Source organism: Pelodiscus sinensis, chromosome 7 (assembly GCF_049634645.1).
Source record: "Pelodiscus sinensis isolate JC-2024 chromosome 7, ASM4963464v1, whole genome shotgun sequence".
In the NCBI taxonomy this organism is placed as follows: domain Eukaryota; kingdom Metazoa; phylum Chordata; order Testudines; family Trionychidae; genus Pelodiscus; species Pelodiscus sinensis.
Window position 1 is genome coordinate 67,438,977 of NC_134717.1, and position 18,965 is coordinate 67,457,941.

The window sequence follows — 18,965 nt, forward strand, 5'->3', positions numbered from 1 at the left end:
CAATGAACTCTGGTTATATTTTTATGGTCACTGTTGTGGAATTTCTATTGGCCAAGGCAATGTTACTGGATTTCTTATGAGTAGATATTTGTTTTAAATTCTTGTTTTAAAAATCTGAAGTTTTTCTAACGTCATTGTTAGACACAGATTTTTTTTTATTGTTGTTTCTACAGTCATTTTTTTGATTCTAGGAAATATGTAGCTTTAAAATTTTTCTAAAATAGGAAAAAGGCTTGAAAGTCTGTTGGCTAAAAAGTTTTAAAAAATCAACACACACCACTTACTATGTGGTGTAAACAGGTTTTATCTCCTTTTGAAAGCTTGTACGTTGTGGCTGACTGTAGATACCACCAGTAAGTCTTGTGTTTAGGGCTTATTTCACTTAGGGAACATAGTTCCAAATATAGGGTTAACATTAGCAGGCCCTGTTGAAGAGCCATTATTCTGTTCTCTCATGGATGAGAAGGGAACCAAACAGGGAAAATATGGTATGTCAGGAAGCTGCATGTTTTTCTGTAAAAATTATCTGCTGTTTGTTGATTGAAACCTGTCTTGTGACTTGGCCTAGATAGCCAAGGAGAGCCCCTCTGTGTGAAAATGAAGGGACTACAAATTACAGTAAAACTCCAATTGTCTGGCTTCCAGTGGTCTGGCACTCCTGATAGTCCAGCACCAAATGGAACCCAGAAGTGCTCCGGGCAGCCAGACAATTGGACCAGCTGTGAGCCCCATGGGCGCTCGTGGCTGGTAAAGGGAAGGGGAGAAGAGGGGAAGGGGATTATACCCCTGTGATGGGTCTGCCGGGACCCGCACTGTGTCCGGCCAGAGGGTGGCAAACTCTCTGCCGTTTTGCAGGAAGGCGGGGAAGCCCGGCACAGCTGCCAAGAGTTTTCGGGAAGGGAGCTGGCTCCCCACCTCCCAGAGTGCAGTAGTTATCACCAAGCAGTGGGGTAAAGGGCGCCCCTGTAGGACCAACCTGGCAACACCCCAGCTGCTCTGTTCCGCCGCTTGTCCGCTGCTCGTCATTTTCAGCAGCAGCGGACTTGGGGAAGCGGCGGAGTAGAGCAGCTGGGGTGCTGCTGGGTTGGTCCTGCAGTGCTGCCCTTCACCCCCCTGCTCGGCGATAACTATTGCAGTTGGGGGGGGGGTGTTGGGGAGCCCACTCCCCTTCCGGAAACTCTGGGTGGCTGTGCAGGGCTTCCTCCGCCTTTCTGCAAAATAGTGGAGGATTCACCCGTCGTCGCACCGTTCCCCGCGCACCCCCCGGATGCAGTGTGGGTCCCGGCAGACCCGTCACAGCCCCCCGCCGGAGTACCTCCCAATACTCCAGCATATCCGACAATCTGGCACCACCTAGGTCCCAAAGGTGCTGGATTATTTGAAGTCTACTGTACTTGTGCTGGATCATTTTGAATGTATTAGGCTAGTGACATTTATTCCTCTCCAGTGGAGTTTTGCAATGTATTCTCAGGCCTGACTTGTCACTGAAGTCAATTTGTAATACATTTAGAAAAATGGAAAGGATTGTGTTCACTATAATATAATTTAAAAATCCAAAGGTCTAGGACAGTGGTTCCCAACCTTTTGATACCAGGGACCAGCAAACCCAATCTCAAACTTTTGGGGGACCGGTAATATTTGCATAACGAATGTGCAAACATTCAAATAAGATGTTACTGGCCTGCCAAAAGCCCCAGTCTACAGTCCCCCAGCACCAGCCACTGAACCCAGAGTCCCCTACACTGAGCCTCCCCAGTGCCAGCCTCCCGCCCTCAGAGCCCTCCAGTGGCAGTCCTCCACCCCTTAGAGCGCGCGCCTCCCTCACCCCCCGCAGCCCAGCCTACTGTTTCCATAGTCCCACTGCACTCAACTCCCTCGCCCAGCCCAGCCGATCCCAGCCAGGCTGCACTTCTGAACCTGGCCAGCTGGGGCTCTCTGGTCCAGCTATATCCATGATCCTGTCAGACCACAGATGTTGCTGGACCAGAGAGTCCCAGATTTTAGAGATTTAACCTGTAATTGCTTTTTTGGGGGGGGAGGGGTGTCTTTGCTGCCTGATTGCATACTTCTGGTTCCGAATGAGGTGTGTAGTTGACGAACTAGAGTTATGAGAAGCAGAATTATGAACCAAAGTTTTGCTGCACTTTGCATCCCTGAATAGCAATTGTTTCTTACAAGATTTTGCAAAGCTACTTTTTTGCTGAATATGCTGATGTAATACAGCCACGTTAGGAAATAGTGAAGACAAACGATAGGATTATTAGATTATAAAATGCATTTTTTGATTACAAATAGACTGAAATAATCCAAACTGAGTCCCCAAGACCTCAGCATTTAGTTAAATTCTCCTTTACCGTGGACTTCAGCCTTAAAAATGCTGTGCTTGCTGTAAGTTTTACCCACTGCTGTCCAGGTCAGTGTGGTGCTTCCGCAGCGTCAATCTTCCAAGAAGTGAAGTTATGGCCTGAGTCCTACTTGAAAATTTTTTCTTTGTTGCTTCCACCTTCTAAACACTTTTAAAGCTCTATTGCCGTGTAAGAATCCCCCCCAACCTTATTTTTTGTTGTTCTTCCAGTCTTTTATTGGATTTTCTCTATAGGCTTTTTCACCTGATGCTGCTTATGCCTGTGACTATAGGGCCAGTTTTTAAAAGATCTTTAGGTACCTCCTGGGGTTTTCAAAAGTACCTAGAATCTAAAGCTCATTGATTTCAATGAGTTTTATTAGGCACATAAATATCGTTTAAAAACCTGTCCCATCATGACTATTTAGTATGGCTGAAACATCTACAAATCATCAGTTTATGTAGGTTGACTTGGGCAGATAATGAACAAAATTCTTTGCCAATAACTTAGTGAAGGAACATCACAGCTTGTTAAATAATTCCATAAAATTATTTAATCAACTCTGGTGTTAATAGGAAACAGTTTAAAAAATCTTGTTTAATAGAGGGAAAGGGGGGTAGAAAAAATTGACTGCTATTATTTTTGTCTTTAGATCTATTAGAGAAGTCCCGTGTTGTTAAACAGCCAAGGGGTGAAAGAAATTTTCATATCTTCTATCAGCTATTATCTGGTGCATCAGAAGACCTGCTTAGTAAGTGTTGCGCCTCTGCTGTATATCAGATGTGATGCCTGTTTTTTGTTTTCCTAATAAAACCATCTCAACCAATATTTTCATTTTTGTGTTCTGTGTGAAGAAAGGTATCTTTTCTTAACTTACTATTTATTATTTAACATTAGTAGTAGTAGTAAGTAAATATTTACACTGTGGTAATCAAAGTCATGGGCAGAATTGGGGACTTTTTTGTACTGGATGTTGTATGAACACAGTAGAGAGACCTCCCTTTCTCTAAAGGGTTTTCAATTTAAAGATCACCGAGTCAGTTTAATGTTGACTCTTTGTTAATACCAGTTATTCATAATACTGGCCGTAGGGGTGAAAGAGAGCCACTAACAAAGATACCTGATGATCTTATTTTTGTTTTAGACACACTTAAACTTGAACGGGATTTCAGCAGATATAACTACCTGAGTTTGGACTCTGCCCGAGTAAACGGAGTGGATGATGCAGTAAACTTCAGAACAGTTAGGGTAAGATACAGCTCTGTTTGGGTTAATCCAAGACTCACACATCAAAATTTCAAGTCCTTATTCCTGCAACTCTGAACTAGAGGGCATCCACCTCTGCTGTCATTTTTAGGACTGGGGCCTTAATGTTATGCACACTTTTCTTACAGACTTGCAGTACACCATGAGTTTGAGATGTAACATTTGTTAACCAATGTCATGATAGAACAGTTTGGTTTTGTATCTCTGTACTTATTAAGAAAAGTTTGAACTCTGGTGATGCTTTTCTCCTATTCTGTTGTTACATTTAAATAATTTCTTCAAAAATCTCAGCATTCTCAAATTTGGTATGAGTCTGCAATTACTCTAATTGAAGTATAGGCAGTTGGAGGAAAAAAATCTTTTTAAAAACATTGATTACTTCAGTGTTCTGGTACGAACACTACAGATTGTAATTCAGTTGGCATAAATGTTTAAACTAAATCCTCACAAACCTCACTTATTATTTTGTGATATAATTATCTAAACCTAGTCATTTTTTCATATTTGCATATCATAATATGTACAGTAAAACTCCAGTTGTTCGGCATCCAGTGGTCCGGCACTCCCGATAGTCTGGCACCAACTGGAACCCGGAAGTGCTCTGGCCAGCCAGACAATTCGAGCTGCTCTGCCCCCGGCTTCCCCAAGTCCAACGCTGGCCAGTTCTAGCAGCGGCAAACTTGGGGAAGCCGGGGGCAGAGCAGCTGGAGTGCTGCCCACGGTGCGCAGTCTCCCCTCTTCCCCCCCAGGCCCTTAATAGCCCCCTTCTGGTACTCCAGCATATCCAATAATCCGGCACCCCTTGGGTCCCAAAGGTGCCAGATGATTGGAATTTTACTGTATATGTATTTGGAAAATATTTGTATTCTGTGCTGATGTATATAAATGATGGAATTTAATCAAATATAAATATGTTTGATTAAAAATTTACATCTTTATCAAGGTTTATTTCCCTTTTCCAGAATGCCATGCAGATAGTTGGCTTTATGGAACATGAAACACAGTCCATCTTGGAGATTGTAGCAGCAGTTCTAAAACTGGGAAACATTGAATTCAAACCTGAATCTCGAGTAAATGGTTTAGATGAAAGTAAAATCAAAGATAAAAATGGTAAGATGACAATGGGCTTATGAAAAAAGTAATATTTGATTAGTTAATTGCAAACTCTGTAGCTTGTAAATACAAGATTTATTTTTACTCTTATATCTGGATTAAGGTACATTACTTCCTTTTTTATTCTGAACATCATCTCTAAGGAGATTTAGTTAAAATCTCTCATATTTAGTGGTTCGGTCAAAATTTTACTTACAAAAATGTTTTTTTCATTAGCTTTTTTTTTTTTTAAATTAGGGTTTTAGTCTTTCCATTTTATGAAAGCTTTCTTCTAAAATATTAAATGGAAGCAATTGCTTTATGAACTCATGTACTATGTTGTACCACAGTAATTATGCAGTTTAATATTTTTTGGTTTTGTACTGCCAAGGTGTAATTTAAGTCACTTGAAAGGACTTCATTTGTTGTCTTTGGTACAGTTTGAAAATGTGGTGTTTTTGTTTTGTGTGTTTGAAAGTTCTGTTTCAGGAAAAAAGTTTCCACAGAAGATGGGAAAAGAATGACGAATTATTGCAATAGAACGAAATGGAAAATGCTTTCACATTTCAAAAGGATTTTTATGGAATATTTTTTCTATTATTGTTTTCAGCCAACTTTAGAAGGGGTAGAGTGGTAAAACCCAAGGTATAACTATGGGTGGATCTGGGTGGGCTGTGGCCCTCTCAATATCCAGGCCCATCAGCCCCCAGCCTGACTCTGCTCCTGCCAGGGAACAGAGGCTAGCCCCTCTCAAGGGCGTTGGGCTCTTGTTCTGCTCCGCTTGCATGACACTGCTGTCAGGAAGGGGAGTCAGAGACATTCAGGTCCTGCCTTCATGTGGGAGCAGGACAAGCCTCGGCTCCCAGTCTTGCTCTGCAGCTGGAGCACAGGGCAGGCAAAGCAGCACACTGGGAAAAGCAGGACAAGTCCCCTCAGGAGGAATGGGGTAAGCCCTGAACACCTGGCAGAGGAGGCAGAGTGAGGGGGGAGGTGCACATTTTTGTGGGGGGTCCCCATTTTTACAGGCCCCCCCGGCCACCGCATCTATTTCTCCCCCCAATCCCAGAGGCTGGCAGGGGCGGGGAGTTGGCCCCATCGCTCATACTCCACCCTCATTGCAATCCGCCCATCTGACCCATCCACTTGTTACCTATGCCACTGGGTAACAATCAACCAAAACTTTCCACTTCTTCAAAGTTAAAGATAATAATTAGCTTTTTGTTTGATATAGTGTTTTCTAAGTTTAGCCAGTACAAATTACAGTGATATGGAAGTGAATTATAGTTACACTCTCTTGTTTTTTGCTGTCATAGAGCTTAAAGAAATTTGTGAGTTGACGGGGATCGATCAGTCAGTGTTGGAAAGAGCCTTTAGCTTCCGAACAGTTGAAGCCAAACAAGAAAAGGTCTCTACAACCCTAAATGTGGCTCAGGTAAAGGCAGGTTCTTACTGATTTTTCTGTAAGATATATATAAAAGCAGTTTTCTTTTTCAGAAGGATTGTGGCACTCTCTTTTTTTTGGGGGGGAGGGGGCACATATAAGAAGGTCCTGAAAGGGTTGTTTTATTCTGATTTTTACATCAGATATATCATAAATGTAATTTCTGGATTGCTTCTTTTGAATCTGAGGATGTACATAAGAACAGCCATCCTGGGTCAGACCAAAGGTCCATCTAGCCCAGTATCCTGTCTTTCAACAGTGGCTAAAGCCAGAAGCCACAGAGGGAGTGTCAGACCAAGTAATCATCATGTGATCTCTCTCCTGTCATCCATTTCCAGCCTCTGTCAAACAGAGGCTAGGGACACCATTCCTACACATCCTGGCTAATAGCCATTGATGGACCTAACCTCCATGAATTTATCTAGTTCTTTTTGAACCCTATTAAAGTCCTGGTCTTCACAACATCCTCTGGCAAGGAGTTCCACAGGTTGACTGTGTGCTGCATGAAGAAAAATTTCCTTTCGTTTGTTTTAAACCTGCTACCTTTAATTTCATTTGGTGACTAGTTCTTTTGTTATGGGAACACGTAAATAATTTTTCATTATTCACTTTTTCCACATCAGTCATGATTTTATAGACCTCTATTATATCCCTCCTCAGTCTCCTCTTTTCTAAGCTTGAAAAGTCCCAGTCTTTTTAATCTCTTCATGTGGGACCCATTCCAAACCCCTAATCATTTTTGCTGCCCTTTTCTGAATTCTTTCCAATGCCAATATATCTTTTTTGAGATGAGGTGACCACATCTGTACATAGAATTCAAGGTGTGGACATACCTAGGTTTTATATAGAGGTAATAAGATGTTCTCTGTCTTATTCTCTATCATTTTTTTAATGATTCCTAACATTGTTTGCTTTTTTGACTGCTGCTGCATATTGAGTGGATGTTTTCAGAGAACTAAACACAATGACTCTAAAATCTCTCTTGAGTAGTTATAGCTAAATTATTCCCCTTGTATTGTATGTATGGTTGGGATTATTTTTTCCAATGTACATTACTTTACATTTATTTCATTTGTCATTTTGTTGCCCAATCACTCAGTTTGGTGAAATCTTTTTGAAGCTCTTCACAGTTTGCTTTGGTCTTAACTATCTTGAGCAGTTTAATATTATCTGCAAATTTCGCCACCTCACTGTTTATCCCTTTCTCCAGATCATTTATAAAAAGGTTGAAAAGGATCAGTCCCATTATGGACTCTTGGGTGACACCATTAGTTACCTCTCTGTATTCTGAAAACTTGCCATTTATTCCTACCCTTTGTTTCCTGTCTTTTAACCAATTATCAGTCCATGAAAGGATCTTTCCCTCTTACCCCATGACAATTTATTTTACTTAAGATCATTTGGTGAAGGACCTTGTTAAAGGATTTGTGGACATCTAATTACACTATATCCACTTGATCCCCTTTGTCCACATGTTTGTTGACCCCCTCAAAGAACTCTGATTTAGTAAGGTATGATTTCCCTCTAAAGAAACCATGTTGACTTTTTCCCCCAACAAACTATGTTCATCTACATGTCTGACAATTTTATTCTTTACTATAGTTTCAACTAATTTGCTTGGTACTGATGTTAGACATATCGGTCTGTAATTGCCAGGATCACCTCCCAAGCCCTTTTAAAATATTGACGTCACATTTTCTGTCTTCCATTTATTAGGTACAGAAGGTGATTTAAAGGATAGGTTACAAACCACAGTTGATAGTTCCACAATTTCACATTTGAGTGCTTTCTAGGGATGTTAAATTTCAGTTAGTTGATAGGACGCCTCTGCCTTTGAAGTGTAGCAACATTACTAGAGCTGTTGCTACACTTGGGCTGTTGGTACACTTCAAAGGTGAAAGCACTGTGGGGAAGATGGGGCCAGCGGGGCCATAGTCCCCATGGTGTTTCGAAGCGGCAGTGCTCTGTGGAGCCTGGGATCAGCTGGGAACTCCCCCGCTGTTGTCAGGCTGCATACAGCATTTCAAAGCAGCAGCACCACGGGGAGTCTGGGATCAGCTGGGGGCTTCTCCGCTGACTCCGGGCTCCGTGCAGTGCTGCCACTTTGAAACACTGCAGGAGCCTGGTATCAGGCTGCACGTAGCATTTCAGAGTGTCAGCCCCCCCATAGAGCCTGGGATCAGCTGGGGACTCCCCATCTGACCCTGGGCTCCACACGGTGTTGCCGCTTTGAAACGCTGAGTGCAGTTTGGAGACACCCCAGCTGGCTCTGGGCTGCACGTGGTGTTTCAAAGCAGCAGCACTGTGTGGAACCCGGGGTCTGGCCCCAAGCTCAACGTGGCGCTGCTGTTTTGAAGTGCCCCTTCCTCTCTGCCCCACCCCACTGCCTCTTTGTCATAGAGGCAGCAAGTGGGGGGAAGTGACTAGTCTACTAGCCTGTCGACTATCCGATAAGCATTTGCTTACCAGATAGTTGACTAGTCGTTCACATCCCTAGTTCTTTCAGAACTCTTAGGTGAATGCCATCTGGTCCCAGTGACTTGCTACTGTTAAGTTTATCAGTTTGTTCCAAAACCTCCTCTAATGACACCACAATCTGAGACAATTCCTCAGATTTGTCACCTAAAAAGAATGGCTCAGTTTTGAGAATCTCCCTAACATCTTCAGTAGTGAAGTCCAAAGCAAAGAATTCATTTATTTTCTCCGCAATGACTTTATCGTCTTTGAGTGTTCCTTTAGCATCTCGATCATCCAGAGGCCCCACTGGTTTTTTTAGCAGGCTTCCTGCTTCTGATGTACTTAAAAAACATTTTGCTATTATTTTGTGAGTTTTTGGCTAGCTGCTTTTCAAACTCCCTTTTGGTTTTTCTTATATTTTACACTTAATTTGTGAGAATTTATACCCCTTTCTATTTTCCTCACTAGGATTTCACTTCCTTCCACTTTTTAAAATGCTTTTTTATACATGTATGTAAATTGTTGTCTCTTGAAAATAATGTATAATTTCTCTTACTTTCCCCATAATGTTGTTCGGTCATTGAAGTTGAATGGTGCTATTAAAACAAACAAATTAATGATTTTAGACAGTCTGATAAAAATTGCTTCCCCTCTCAACTTTTTAGCTTTAATTCTCTTGGCTCTTGTAACTTTACTAGATCATTAATTCTTGACCTAGGTTTCTCTGTCACTTAGTTGCTTTTGAAATTTTACTCTTAACCAGAAAACAAATTATTTTATGTTACATACTATAAGCAAAATTCTTTAAGGTGAAATTATTTTAAATACATGCTTTCTGCATAGCTACAAAATAAGGTACTATTCATAAAGCACATCTAAATGAAACATTTCACAGCAAAATTTACCCCTGTTCTCCTTTTCTTTCCTTCAACACACTTTTTGAATGTTCAAACACACTTCATTTTGCTTTTAGATGAGTCATACCCTCAAGAAAAGGGTATAGGAAATTTTTCCTACATCTTGTGCAAAAATGTGGTAAACTTAAAATATCCTGCTGTGGCAGACCATCCTTCATTTTGAACAGCCCATTTGGTTTCATAGGATTGATGTGCTCTGGGCTGTTCTAACATTTTTTCAGATAAAATGAATAAATTCAACTTTCCTTATTGTTACTTTTTCCTGAATTTCCACAACCCTCTTCTTTCCTTCTCCTTCTAATGATATTAGTGGCAAGCCAGCCTGGAGGTTTGTATGTGAAGAATATAAGCTATTTTTAGGAAGAGGAAAGACTGTCTGTTTGAATGTGCCACTCCTCATTCTTTGTTTATTTTAATCCAAGGTTCTTGCTTTTTCACCATAACCTTCAGTCCTTCCCCTCCCACAAATCTTAAGTGTTTTGTAAAATCACTTATACTTTTTCAGTTACTTACCTACTAGCTTATTCCATATGCTTATTGCCTTGTTTTGGAGTAGTTCTATTTACAGCCTCCATTTACTCCTTATTTTACATTATCTACCTTTAGAAGCTCAAACAAGTCTCTGTGGGCGTGGACATGGAAGGCTGGGAGGGTGATTTTTAAAAGATATAAAGATAACTTTTTGAATCTTATTTCAAAATCTTCTGCAAAGTCAGCTTTCTTCTTCTAGTAGAATACACGGAACTCCCTAACTTGTTTTCAGAACTTAGATTCAGCAGATCTGGTATGGTCTTTGTTGCCTGATGCTTCACCCTTCCGAAGGCTCTAGTATGCTCGTGGTGGTTCTGTCTGTTTTAGCTCTCAGTATTCTAGACAAGGTCTCACTATCATTTTACAGTGACCATCTCATTTCCTTGTAGTTTTTGTCTGCTAATACAATTGTCATTTTCCTGTCTTGTGTTTTATTGCTACTCATCAGGGAGTTAAGGGTTGCAATGTCTTATAAAAAAAAAAAGCCAAACCCTGCTGATTATTGTGCTAGACAGTCTGTTTTTAGCAATATATGTATTTTTCAATTTTGACCTGAGAATTTATCTTAGTCACTTAAGTAATTAAAATTCGGATTTCATCACTCAATTTTCCCCATTTTTTTATGATCAAGGCTGCTTGATGATATGCATTTTTGCTACTCCACTAGAAACTTAACTCATGAAGCCCTGAAAAGTGATCTGAGCAGAGAACACAAGTAGGAACTTGTGAGAAACAGACAGGAGAAGTGAGATGGCAAAATGTTCAATAAACAATAATGCATTAAGGTTTTTTTAATACAAACTGAAGCCTGCTTTTCATTCCTCTCCTATCCTTTTCTGCCTTTGTCCATTGCTCTGCGTTCCTTATTGCCTCCTCTTTCCCTCTGCCATTCCATATTTGTTTTCCTATTTATCTCAATTCTTCTTATTGTTTTTTCAGCATATATTAGTGTGAGGGCTGGCACGTTCCCCACTAATAACCAGTAATAACCAGATTCGTGTTTCCTAGGAGCCCAGTGAGAAACCCACTGGGAAGAGATACATATTGTAGAGTTGCTTTATCAAAGTCAGAAATGTGAAGTTTTATTTCACCTGCTGTTTTTCTGGTCTTCTCAGGCATCTCTTACATATGTGACTATTCTATGCAATACCATTAAACACTGGCTCCAGTTCTTTGTTCCTGCAGTGGAGTAAGAGTGGGGGGAGAAAGGGGCATGTAGGGAAAGATGACTACAAACCAGCTTTGCTCCTCTTGAGTTCTTGGTTCTGTTGGGCCTAAGTAAAGTAGCCCTAAGGCACCTCTAGCTACAAGCTCTCTGGAAATATTTACACTGTAGTGTAAACCCAGGGTCTCAGCTCAGCTCCAGACTAACACTTCCATTTACACACACACCATGAGGACCCTGTGGTCCCAGTATGCCATTCGGCTCAAGACCCCATTTGAGCCTATATCAAGCCAGGCCTCGGATACTACTTAAGCCTTATTCCTTTGCAGTGTAGATATGACCCTACTGTACTTGTGCTCTGGGGCTCTGCTGAAAGAATCCCACAATTCCACAGGCCGATTTTCAGCCTGTCGAGAGGACAAGGAAGCTTTCCCACGTAGCACTACAAAGAACGAGCTAGAGCAGCCACATTTTAGGTGGACACTGGGAACCCTGTAAATATGGTGGTTAGACTAAGGCCCACAAGTGTAGAAGCTAGCGTCCCAGGTTGGGATCCAGGGTTCAACTATTCCTAACCTACACATGAGTGTCGACTCTCAATGCCTAGGTTAACAAGACGAGGGTCTGCTAGGCCTGGGCTTATATTGCAGTGTAGGTATGCCCTACAGGAACATCTGTGCTGTGTTAAAAACCTTGTGGAACCCAGTCTGAGCCTGCAGTCATCTGACTTGGCCTCGTGAGGCTCAGGCTGCAGGTCTACAAACTGCAATGTAGACATCCTGGCAGTGTAGACATGCTGGGCTCTGAGACTCTTCATTATTGTGGGCTCTCAGAGCCTAGGCTTCAGCCTGAGCCTAAATGTCTACACTGCAGTTTCATATCTCAGCATCTTGAGCCAGGTCATTTGACTTCAGCCCACTGTGGTAGTGCTGTGGATCTCTTACTGCAGTAAAGACCTGTCCACGTGGAGCTGTTCCCGCAGCCTTACTCTCACCAGGCAGCGTTCTGACATTGAGCACGTTTCTTAGAAGCATTTCCACCCTTTTATAGCACTTTTAAACCTCTGCAATAGCAGACATGATTCAGAAGTAGCCCAATATTTCTAACGTGTTTTCTCTTTCTTTTGACTAGGCATATTATGCCCGTGATGCGCTGGCTAAGAATCTGTACAGCAGGCTGTTTTCCTGGCTTGTTACCAGAATCAATGAGAGCATTAAGGTAATATTCTTACGTGCCCATAAGGAAATCAATTAAAAAAAAATTAAGTGAAGGGGGACAGAAAAACTATTCTCGTCTGTTTTACTTTCTTCTTATGCACCGGTGCAATTTGCAGGACTGCCAATACTAGAGGTGAATATTTGTATTCAGATAAATCTCTTTACTTGTTTTTGTTAAACTTATGGAAATATTTATATTAACCATTTTTGGAAAACCGAACCCAACTTCTTAGCCTAAACAACTTGCATATCAGGTGCATTTAATGTGTCTTGACGGCAAATACTAAATGTGCAGAACGATAACTCAGTCTTTTTCTTAAAAGGCACAAACAAAAGTCAGAAAGAAGGTAATGGGAGTCCTGGACATCTATGGCTTTGAAATTTTTGAGGTAAGTGCTTTAGAATATGCATTTCCATAAAAAAATCTTTACAGCTATTCCTAAAACTAAATCTAGTTCATATGTGTGTAATCATAATTTCTCTTTCTGTAAATGAAGTCTAGTGCATATTTCTAAGCATACGCGATAAATGTAAACTGGAGTTAGATGGTATTCTTAGTATGCTTTGCATTTATAATACAGATTCATGAATGCCAAATTGCATATGTTGTGCTGATAGAGAGAGTACCACTTAAAAGTAAATATTTACTGTGATACCATTCTGTACATAGGAAATATTGTGGTAATGTCCATGCTGTTATATAAAATTTGCCTCTAGTGAAGGTACTACTGTTTATGGCCTTGAGGTTTATTGTAGATATCTGTGAACAAGATTAGAAATGCTGGTTTATGGTGCTTTTGGGTTGGTCAACTGCTGGATAATTCAGCTTTTATGGTATATGCTTCATTTCAGCTATATAAAGAATCAGAGCAGTCTTAACAGTTTTACAGAAATAAGAGAGAAAGAGAGAGAGCTAATATTTGATTCAGATTTTTACTCAACAAGATAGTTAATTCCCTGATCATATGAAGAAACTTATGAAAATGAATGGTATGGGACCGATCTGGAAATAACTCTTGACTAACAGAGCTATTTGGAGATGATGGTAGTTACTTTCCTTTAGAAAGTTACATAATAGGATGTTTAGTGTTATTGGCAGAAATGTGCACTTGATTAAGCATAGGTGAGTTTAAAAACATTGGCTAAATAAATTTGAGTTTGTGGGGTGGCTGTGGATTGTTAAATTGAATGCCAGGAAACAAGATATTTATTAAAGAAAGTTGATATTTAAAAAATAAAGCCATAAAAATAAGTAGTTAGATATAAGGACAAAATTGGAGGCAAAATGGAGGACTAAATGCTTTCCCCTCTCACATGTATATTGAACTATACTATAATTGAAAGTGCTTAAAATAGTCAATTTTAAAACGGAGCAAGTTTGTTCATTTAGGCTGTGTCTATAGTGGCGCAGTCTTGCGCCAGAGCTATGCAAAGGAGGCTCAGCATGGAATATCGCCGAGCCTCATTTGCATAACTAATGAGCCGCCATTTTGCAGAAGAGGCTCTTGCGCAACACGTCACTGTCTACACTTCCCCTTCTTGCGCAAGAAAAACCCTCTTGCGCAAAGCCGTTGTGCAAAGCTGTTATGCCTAAAAATAATCAGCATAACAGCTTTGCACAAGAGGGTTTTTCTTGTGCAAGAAGGGGCAGTGTAGACAGCGCTGTCCTGTGCAAGAAACTCTTCCGCAAAAATGGCGGCTCATTAGTTATGCAAATGAGGCTCGGTGATATTCCACGCTGAGCCTCATTTGCATAGCTCTGGCGCAAGATCGCGCCAGTATAGACACAGCCTTAGTGTCCAATTCTATTGAATGCTGAGCAACCTCAACTTCCACTGTAGGAGATGAGAGAAGAACTCTATGCCTCACAGCATTAAACTCATGGGTGAAAATCACCCAGATACACAGGGCAATCAAGGGTCAAGAAACAAGGATGGTTTGATATTGGAACTAGAGGTTATTGGAAATTTTCAGGTAGAAGGTTGTGCCATTGGAAAATACTGATTAGTTGACAATGTAATGTTGTGGAAGCTAGTCAATTTTGATGACATTTTATTTTAAAATAATCTTTGAAAAAGGGGAAACATTTTTGGTAAGTTCAAGATGTTCCATTTTTCTTATTTCAAAATAATTTTTGGTTTATTTTGTATTTATATAATATACAAATTTTAAAATTCAAAATTGGTACATAATATTTCAGTGTTGTTCAAACAAAATGTTTGTTGACCTAGTACTGATTTTTGCACAGAAGTTCATTTTCTGAGATTCTTCAATTTTTTTTTCCGTTTCAAAATTGTGTATTTTCCTACCAAAAGACCAATATATTTCCCAACTAGCTCTAACTGGAACAAAATCCTAGCATTGAAATGATTAAAATTGATTAAAACCTGTTTACCAAACATTGTGCAGGTATAGTGGAATTATTGTTATGGTCAGATAACACTGGTCTACAATTTTTTAGAAGTCATCTGCTTCAGAGATAAAATGTGCTATTTATTATGTATTTTGATGTGCTGAATTCAAATATGACAATTAAAACAACTGATTGGCTACTGTTTCCAAGATATTTAAGTTTTTACATTTTACGTCTATGTATATTGTGTAGATAGTAGAATTTTAATCATAAATTGTAAACCTAGGTCTTTTCATGTGTTTATGGTTGCTTTACATGATATTTCACCTGTCCTGTTTATGTAACTCTTTAAAAATCAGCAAAAGGGTTATATAAATAAAATTTATTATGAAACAAAAGGCAAAAATCTATTATGTACATAGTTTAGTCCTATTCAGTGTCTACTCGGTGCTTCTTGGCTTGTCATTCGTATTCATTAAGTGGAGCATCTCTTGTCGCTGTCCAGCAATAGTCTGCAAGCATTGATGGGCTCCATTTGCCCTGATAGCGTTTCTCCATTGTTGCAATGTCCTGGTGAAATCGCTTGCCGTGCTCGTTGCTCACTGCTCTGCAGTTCGGTGGAAAAAAATCTAGATGAGTGCAAAAAATGTATCTTTAGTGACATGTTGCAACCAAGGCTTTTGTATGCCTTAAGGAGGTTTTCCACCAACAACCTGTAGTTGTCTGCCTTGTTGTTTCCGAGAAAATGTATTGCCACTAACTGGAAGGCTTTCCATGCCATCTTTTCCTTGCCACGCAGTGCATGGTCAAATGCATCATCTCGAAGAAGTTCACGAATCTGAGGACCAACAAAGACACCTTCCTTTATCTTAGCTTCACTTAACCTTGGAAATTTTCCACAGAGGTACTTGAAAGCTGCTTGTGTTTTGTCCATGGCCTTGAAAAAGTTCTTCATCAGACCCAGCTTGATGTATAAGGGTGATAACAAAATCTTCCTTGATTCAAGAAGTGGTGGATGCTGAACACTTTTCCTCCCAGGCTCCAATGACTGTTGGAGTAGCCAATCTATCTTGCTGTAATGGGAATCTTTTGCACGACTATCCCATTCGCAGAGAAAACAGCAGTACTTTGTGTATCCAGTCTGCAGACCAAGCAAAAGAGCAACAATCTTCAAATCGCCACAAAGCTGCCACTGATGTTGGTCATAGTTTATGCACCTCAAAAGTTGTTTCATGTTGTCATAGGTTTCCTTCATATGGACTGCATGACCAACTGGAATTGATGGCAAAACATTGCCATTATGCAGCAAAACATCCATGACTTCTAAAAATAACATGATGCAATTCATATTGTGTATGATGCAATACCAGCTTCAGATTGCATCATTCATTGTTTTGCCTAAAAAGCAAGTACTGTCCAAACCCAGTGTCAGCCGACGGTCAGGGGTGTGTGTGTGTGTGTGTGTGTGTGTGTGTGTGTTTCCGAGAAAAGGTTTAACGTCCGTGTCTTTACTGCTAGGACCGGGGTCCCGTCGCAGAGGGTGGCCAGCAGGCCAACAGATGCCCCGTTATATAGGAAGAGCTTATTACACCTTAGATTTTAGCTGCTAGAACACAGGGGTTCCTTTGCAGCGGGCAGCCTAGGAAAGGTGCCCCAACGGATCTTGTCACCTGGGAGTGACACAGATCCAAACGCCCAAGCTCTCCCTATGTCTGTCCCTTTATGACCGGCTGAAGTTCTTTTAAATTGTGCTTGGTTCTATTACAGCAACTGAAGGAGTCAGGTTAAAGCTTAAACAGTTACAGGTTTATTAAAGAAGCTTATAAATCATATGGTTACAATGGCTATTGATCTATTTCTTAAATGCTAGCAAATATATATATAGGTCTTAAAAATGATTACAGGAAAAAGGTAAAGATAGAAATAATGGTACCAAGTGACCGCTTAATCTTTAAAGAGCTCTAACACTATGTATATATATACTTAAACAAAGGACCACATCCAGGTACAATTTTTACCCCTTTCTGTGCCTCTTGACTCCAGCGTGTCAGGCCAGGGCCGGTCTCTCAATTCCTAGGAAAGACGAATACGAGGTGGGCGTCCCCTCTGGAACCTCGGGAGATCAAACACCTAACCCGACTGGCAGATAGATGGTAGATTGACACTCAGAGAAAATGTGCTGCTGGACCCAACTATATACCCCTGGGGGCCCGTATCCTCTTTCTTATCTAAGATGCCGAATTGTACTGGTCCGTTTTGTGGAGCCAGTTCTTACAAGCAAGTTTCAAATTAATTTACATGGCAAGAGAGAGAACTAAATTGTGAGTACTAGACATTTTTTTACTGGGCGAGAGATTCCTCCCCCTGCGGACGGCTGTGTGTTCGTATCAATATGGGTTAAGTCAAGGACACTCCTTGGCAGCCTCTTGGTCAGCAATTGGCGTATCTCTGTTTACAGCCATTCATGGTCACGCAGCCTGGGCCTTCTGCTCTGTGTGCCCTGCATGCTCCAGGCAAGCAAAAATGGATGTTACAAGGGAGGGGTTCCTGTCTGGCTACACCCAGTCATAGATTTATTCATAGATCCAGTCAAGGATATATTTTAGTCATTTCTGGTTTAAATTGAGATCCCTTCCCTTTATAACTCACTTATCCTCCGCCATTCGCAAGTCAAGGGTCGTATATACTGACTCAATAGCATATCTTGAAAACTAGAGCCAATCAACAAGTTTAAGCATATTTTCGTTCTCAGTGACCCAGAATTAGTAAAGTTTGACTACATTTATTTCAGAAGCATTTTGGCTGTAGAGCAGTGTAATTGAATCTGCATTAAGTAAGTTAAATTAAATAAAAGATACATGGCAAAACCAGTATTTATGGAGTATTTATAACTGATGGTACTGGCCATGTGGTGTCAAATACAATTAAAGAAAGGCTTATAAGAAATAGTTGCATAAAAAAGTACCTGCCATCAAACAAATACATATTAGTAAAACTTCTTGTATATCAAAATAGTGAACTAATCTTATGTAATTAAATGAAAGATTATGTAATATATGCCATATGATAAATATATGAAGATGAAGTGAGATAATCATCTGATACATCTACCAGCTTCAATAATAGAGTCATTTTGTTGGACAGGTGTTTTACAAAAGGATTGTTATGCATGTAGAATGTTAGCTGACATATAAGCTAATGGCAGTGAATTTACAGAACTAATTATTATTCTTAGTATTTCTAGGAGATGATTTTAAAATCCCCTTAGGAACCAATTACTGCATGTTTTGTTATCTCTTAAACTAGTATGCACTGTCTTGATGGTAAGAACTATGATAGTATACATGATAGGTTTTTCAGAAGAAAAGAGCATTTGGGATGCCATTCCACATGCAAACTTGTAATGCAAATTTGAAACTTGATTCAGTACATCAAAAGTAGAATTGCTTATTTGAAACTAATCTCAAATAGCTTCTGTTGATCTTGGATCCCTTTTAGACCCCCTTGTAAAAGTGCAGCATTAATCCAGAACATGTATTTTCTGCAGCACGTATTCTCCTGTTTATATTCAGTTAATGTACAAAATCTAAATATTTCCCTTCTTAAATTTTTAAGATCAGCTATGTGAGAAATAAGGGCAGAAAAGTGGAGAAGGAAAGAAACATGTTAGAAAATTCAGGATGGATGGTACTTATTTTTCATCTTTTTCCTAGTCTTTGGCAAACCGGTATCTTCTCTATTTACAGAGGAAGGGATGACATCTTAAAACCAGAATAAAATGTTACCATGACATCATATTATTCTCTTGGTTTCTCCAATTTAGTTAGTATAATTTACCATGCTTTGCACAGGTGTCTTTACAATTGTCATCTGGACACCGTAATAGTAGTTGAATTAAAATCTGGACAAAACAATCAACTCCAGAAAACTTCAGCCATCCACATGGTAAATGATCCATTTGATCAAACATGGTATAAATTTCATAGCCCAAATTTAATATTCATATACTTCAGACCTGATGACAATGTCATGATTAGCAACACATCTTTTCTTTTTAGAGTTCTGATTATGATGAATGCTTTTTAAAAAAATAAGTACAAATATGAGGGTGAGGCTCCAGAATATCTTGCTGAAGACTTACATTAAGGAAGGGTGGTTTTGTGTTTATAGCAAATAATAGG

The 18,965-nt window shown here is 40.0% G+C and overlaps 1 protein-coding gene across 4 annotated transcripts in view; it reads left to right on the plus strand.

Moving 5' to 3' along the window:
• The window catches only part of MYO1B (myosin IB), a 197,340-nt gene that overhangs the window by 129,567 nt on the left and 48,808 nt on the right, over positions 1-18,965 (plus strand). For all 4 annotated transcript variants that reach the window (XM_075934204.1, XM_075934205.1, XM_075934206.1 and 1 more), the window contains exons 8-13: positions 2,998-3,096; positions 3,490-3,593; positions 4,574-4,721; positions 6,017-6,135; positions 12,346-12,432; positions 12,755-12,820. In XM_075934204.1, coding sequence (XP_075790319.1) covers positions 2,998-3,096; positions 3,490-3,593; positions 4,574-4,721; positions 6,017-6,135; positions 12,346-12,432; positions 12,755-12,820 — 623 coding nt within the window. The remainder of the gene's footprint in view (positions 1-2,997; positions 3,097-3,489; positions 3,594-4,573; positions 4,722-6,016; positions 6,136-12,345; positions 12,433-12,754; positions 12,821-18,965) is intronic.